This window comes from Panthera uncia, assembly GCF_023721935.1.
Source record: "Panthera uncia isolate 11264 chromosome E2 unlocalized genomic scaffold, Puncia_PCG_1.0 HiC_scaffold_19, whole genome shotgun sequence".
NCBI lineage: Eukaryota > Metazoa > Chordata > Mammalia > Carnivora > Felidae > Panthera > Panthera uncia.
The window spans coordinates 30,404,733-30,410,325 of NW_026057588.1; the positions used below are offsets into that span (position 1 = coordinate 30,404,733).

At 60.5% G+C, this 5,593-nt stretch overlaps 1 protein-coding gene across 1 annotated transcript; it reads left to right on the forward strand.

The window, feature by feature from the left end:
• The first annotated feature begins 204 nt into the window (after positions 1–204).
• On the forward strand, positions 205–4,483 carry IRX6 (iroquois homeobox 6). The gene is made up of 5 exons (XM_049621211.1): positions 205–249; positions 1,211–1,468; positions 2,174–2,283; positions 2,483–2,790; positions 3,654–4,483. The coding sequence occupies exons 1-5, from the start codon at positions 205–207 to the stop codon at positions 4,481–4,483; spliced, it is 1,551 nt and encodes a 516-aa protein (XP_049477168.1).
• Positions 4,484–5,593: the final 1,110 nt, after the last annotated feature.

The window sequence follows — 5,593 nt, forward strand, 5'->3', positions numbered from 1 at the left end:
GCCGGAGGGGCGCCTTCTGGAGCGCAGGGCTCGGCAGCCGGACTGCCCTCGGCTCTGCCTCCAGTCGTGCCAAGCGGGCGGAGGACCGGGCGCTGGGCACCAGCAGCCGTGTAAGGAACCGAGGCGGCGCACGGCTGGAGGCGCAGAATCGCGGGGCTGAGGCGGGAACTCGCAAGGGAAGGAGGAGGGCCAGGGACAGCTACCATGTCCTTCCCGCACTTTGGACACCCTTACGGCAGCGCTTCCCAGGTAAGAAGGGCCTCCATGGGGGATGGGGGCTGACACAGAGGAGGGGGTGCCCAGTGCACGCGCCTGCAGCTGAGCGCCCCCCTTTCGCACGAGTCTCCGGAGAAGACAGAGAGAGCAGGGACCAGGGTAATGTACCACAGACCCCTCCGACATCCCCAACCTCTGGCCGAGAACCTTCCACTCCCCCAGTGCAAGCCGGAAGATCGTGTGACCCGAAACTTGGGCACTAACCACGCGCTAAGTGAGGTGGGTGGGATCTCAGAGATCTTCCAGACAGGCCTCCTTATTGTACAGATATCCGAGGTGACCCGGATCTCTCCACCTCACCATTGTTCAGTGGTTTGCTTGTTGACTTCTGTACTTATCCTGTCCCTTCTTTGACCGGGTCCAAGCTCTCTGCTTCTGGCTCCTTGGATTTTCCAGATTACGGTGGGTGTTGTGCAGTGACAAGGATTTCCTGGGGACCCCCACCGCTGTTCTCCAGTTTCTGCCTAGATTGTGGGGTCTAGTTCCCACTTGACCTCTGACCCGCTTTGGGATCTTGGACAAGTCTCCCTGGTGCTCGTGCCCGATCTATAAAAAAGGGAGCTGGAGTAAGAGGTGATGGTGGTCGCTAAGCCTAACTTCTAGCTCTGCCTTTGTAAGATCCTGTGATGGGGGCGGAGGAGGGGTGGGCGAGGGAACAAGAGCAATTTGGCTTCTGTAATTCGGGTTTCAGACCGTGCCATCGCCTCGACCCCCGGGGCCTCTGGAGCCTGAGCAACGTTTTAGAAGTACCTATAAGGGCAGTTTGGCTAAATTACGTCTTCAGATCATTTCCATCGCAGCAGAGTGCTCGCTCAGCTCTGGGTGGCATTTAGTTCATGTTGAATGAGGGAGCGATCGGGCTGTTCTGCCGCTGGGTCCCGCCAGCCTGAGGCGCCGATCTCTGACCTCCGGTGCGCCTCTCTCACCCCCGTAGTTTCTGGTGTCTACAAGTTCCAGCGCCACTTGCTGCGAATCCGCCCCGCGCTCGGTCCCAGACGTGGCCTCAGGCTCCACCCCGGCGGCCGCTCTCTGCTGCGCGCCCTACGACGGTCGGCTGCTGGGCAGTGCGCGGCCCGAGCTGGGCGCGGCCTTGGGCATCTACGGAGCCCCCTACGCGGCCGCCGCAGCTGCCCAGAGCTACCCAGGCTACCTGCCCTACAGCCCAGAGCCGCCCGCGCTGTACGGGGCGCTGGTGAGTACCCCGGGTGGAGCCTGGGTCTGTTCGCCAAAACCCATCCGGCCCGGGGGAGGGGCGGGGGGGGGCATGAACAAGGCAGCAGCGGGTGAAATCCAGTAAGATGTCTGGGGGAGAGGGGGGTGGGGGGGGGACATCGAGGAAGGAGGCGAAACTCCGAGGAAGGGAAACGGGTAGGATTATAAAGCGTGGGGGGGCAGTTTGACCCTTTGCAGAACTCCGTCCTGATTACAAAACATCTGTGCTTCTGTTCACTCGTGAGGTAGGGAGCCTCAGTTTACAGACGAGGAAACTGAAATGAAGAGGGGCTCAAACCCCTTGCCCAAAGCCACGAAGATACAGAGGGTCAGAGAATAGCTCTGGAAGGAGAGTGAGGCCGGGAAGGTCCCCAGCTGGTAGGGAGGGGGGATTGGGAGTAGTCACAAGTGGTGACAGTAATAAGGAGAGCTCGCGTTTAACCACTCCTTATTCTGCACCAGGGATTCTGCCAAGGGTGCTTCTTCCATACCCTAGAGGTACTGTTGTTATTCCCAGTTACCAAGGGGAAACTGAGGCACAGAGTACACAACTGTGCCCAAGGTCGCATAGCCAGTAGGAGTGGTAGGACCCGACTGGACTCCAGAGGTCACGCCCTTAGCAACTATACTGCCTCTTCCCCAAACGTCGTCCTGAATTCTCTCTTCCCACCCCAACCCGCACCAGAATCCACAGTATGAATTTAAAGAGGCCACAGGGAACTTTACACCTGGCCTGGCACAAGCAGGAGCCTATTACCCCTATGAGCCGACTCTGGGGCAGTACCAGTACGACCGGTAAGGCATGGGGTGCCTTGGTAGCTGGCGTTACAGGTCCTTCCCCGCCTCCCGCCATAGGGCCATCTGGGAACAGCCTGGGAAGGAGGGCGTGTGAGGAGGGGGGAGCACGGAACCTCATTTCCCGGCCTCAGACTGTCTCCTGCCTGCAGCCCCAGGTTCTCAGACCCAGAACTGTGAGCCAGGTTCTCCCCCCCAGGTATGGAGCGGTGGAGTTGAGTGGCACAGGCCGCCGGAAGAACGCCACCCGGGAGAGCACCAGCACGCTCAAGGCCTGGCTGAACGAGCACCGCAAGAACCCCTACCCCACCAAGGGCGAGAAGATCATGCTGGCCATCATCACCAAGATGACCCTCACCCAGGTGTCCACCTGGTTCGCCAACGCGCGCCGGCGCCTCAAGAAGGAGAACAAGATGACTTGGGCGCCCAAGAGCAAAGGCGGGGAGGAGAGGAGGGCTGAGAGTGGAGCAGAGGGGTCCCTGGGCTGCCTGAATGGTGACGCCAAAGGTACCCAGAATGTCCACCACCCCACCTTTGGGCTTTCCCAGCTAGATAGCGGGCTGATGGCACTTTTGCGAGCTGCCTTGGACAACAGCGTCTTTGGAGGCGCTCCCTGACTTACCCTTGCACTTGTGTTCCTCCCCCACCACACACACACCTCTGAGCCTTTGCCTGTACAGTTCCCTCTGCCTGGAATTCCCTACATAACTGGCTTCTTCTTGACTTCTATAGTGTGGGCTGGACAAAGCCTTCCCTGGCCACCCAAGCTCACTTAGCCCCTCAGTTATTCTCTATCACATCGGCCTATTGTATTTCCTCTGCCATACCTATCACTGTGGGAAGGCGGTCCGGTCCGTGTCTGCCTCCCCCTGCCAGAACATCACCTCCAGCAGAGAGTGTCTCTTACTCGCTGCTGTATTCCCTAAATTCTTAATACCCAAGTGCCTAAATGACGTCTGGCCCATAGATGGCACTCCATAAATATTTGCTGAATTAAATAATACACACCAGCTACCTGTGGATGTTGGAATTGGAGGGGAAAGTGTCCCCTTGGGTGTATGTCTGTTTGCTTTACGGTGGAGACACTGAGATCCAGGTCATAGGCAGGAAAAAGCGTTAGTTTCTTTGCACCAGAGAGGAGTCTTCCCAGGAGTGGGGGCAGGGCTGGGGCCTAAATTCTTTCCCGGGGGGGGGGGGGGCAAGCCGGTGCGCTGGGACGACTGTAAGAGACGGTTTGGCCAGCCTGGTGAGCAACCCCGAGAATGCCCTCAGTCACAGCCATCTTGCTAAAAGCTTCTGGGGGGGTGGGCACTCCCGCGGATTTCCCTTGGGGCCTGGGGCTTTTCTCACTCGGTCCTGATTTCCCGCAGATGCTTCTGCAAGCCAGGAGGCCCGAGGGCTCCGGCTGAGTGACCTGGAAGACCTGGAGGAAGAGGAGGAGGAGGAGGAGGAGGAGGAGGAGGAAGAGGAGGAGGCCGAAGAAGAGGAGGCGGTGGCCACCGCTACGGACAGGCTGGCTGAGTTCCATAAAGACTCGCAGGCGCAGCCAGCACCATACGCCGCCGCGGCGGCTCGAGAGGCCCGGCTGGAGCGCCGGGAGTGCGGCCTGGCGGCGCGCCCCTTCTCGTTCATTGAGCCCCCCGGGTCGGGAGAAGCGGATTTCCTCCGGGCGGAGCCTGGGGGCCCCACGTTGACCCTGCACTACCCGTGCCGCGAGAAACCGCGCATCTGGTCCCTGGCGCACACTGCGGCAGCCAGCGCTGTCGACGGGGCAGCACCACCCCCTCCCAGGCCACGAAGTCCCGAGTGCCGTCTGATTCCGGGACCGCCTCCGGGCTCCGGCGGCCCACCCGCCGCCGTCCCCAGAGACTCCGCGGGCGAAGAGTCTTCCCGCGCAGCCAAAGCCTTTGGAAACCACCCGTTCGCCCTGCAGGGGCCGCCGATGAACTGTGCGCCCTGCCCGCGGCGGAGGGAGCCTGCAGTGCGGTGCCAGTACCCGTCTGGAGCAGAAGGTAGTGGGTCCCCAACGGCGCTGGGTGTGTCTGTCCAAAGGACAGGGCTGCCCACGGTGCTGCCCGGCCACTGTCCAGCCTCTCGGCCTCTGGGGCACGGCCACGTTGGGACCTGGAGCGGGCTTGTCCCATGGCGCTTCCTGAAACAGCAGCTTAGGAACCAAAGCACTAATTCCGCCTCCTTTTGAAACTTAATAGTAATGGGCTCAGAGTGAGAGAGTAACTTGCCTAGGGGCACTGAGCAAGTCGTCAACCTAGACCTCTGCGCCCCGGTCCCCAATGTGCTGGCAAATGTGCCAGGTGGGCTCCATCACGGCCTTCTGGCAGAGACACCCTTGCCCCCTGCCCGCCCCTCGGGGGAGGCCAGCTGGCCCCTGCTGTGCTTGCACCAAGAGTTTGCTAGGGCTGGGCCGGAACCAGGACCTTCCAAGAAGCCTGAAAGGACGGGCCAGATACATGCACTTGGTTTAAGGCCAGCGCTTACGTCCAGCTGGAGCCCTGCCTTGGGCCGGCTGAAACCCCTGGGGAGGGTGGCCGAGGGTTGGGGCTGTCCCTGGAGAGCGCTCACCCCCAAGGGCTCAGCCCCAGCCGGGTGTGACTGCCAATCACTGTCTACTGGCCCTGGCTGGTTCTCTGGCTGTGCCTGGCGGAAGGGAATCGCACCCCACAAAGGGACATTCCCCCCAGCATCAGGCAGCTTCCGGCAATTACTGTCAGATTCTGCTTTGTAGTAATTTCTCTCAGGATTAGCTACTGGCTTAGAAAACTGGGTTACGCTGTTATTTGAATTTGCACATAACGGGGTCCGAATGTTCTTTCTAGCAAGCAAATTGCCTCTAGACCTTTGATTCCCTTCGGATGGGACACCACCGACCTTCCATTTCCTAGGAATCAGCGCCAAGCGGCCTTCGGGTTTTAATCAACCTTTCCTCTCTCAGCAGGTTAGCGCAATGGCTGCGATTTGCGGAAGAATCTCGGAAATACGGCCTACTTTTGGAACTCACCTCCACGCTCGGAAGCTGGGAGACCTTGCCAGGGACTGGGGGCTCTCACTTCGCCTAAGAGACAGAGACACAGAAACCCTTACCCCGGCCCTTCTTGCACGCAGAGCTGGGAGTGGCGGGCGGACGTGCATCTCGCCAGACCCGCTGGAGGAGGTGGCGTGGAGCACCCGGGGGAGGGCCGGGTGGGACAGCCGGGCGAGTCTGTCCTGTGCACCCACTCGGGACACCGAGTCGGCCTCCCTCCTCTTGATTCAGGGTCTGCAGCAACTCCTTCTCTCGCTCACCCCACCCTAC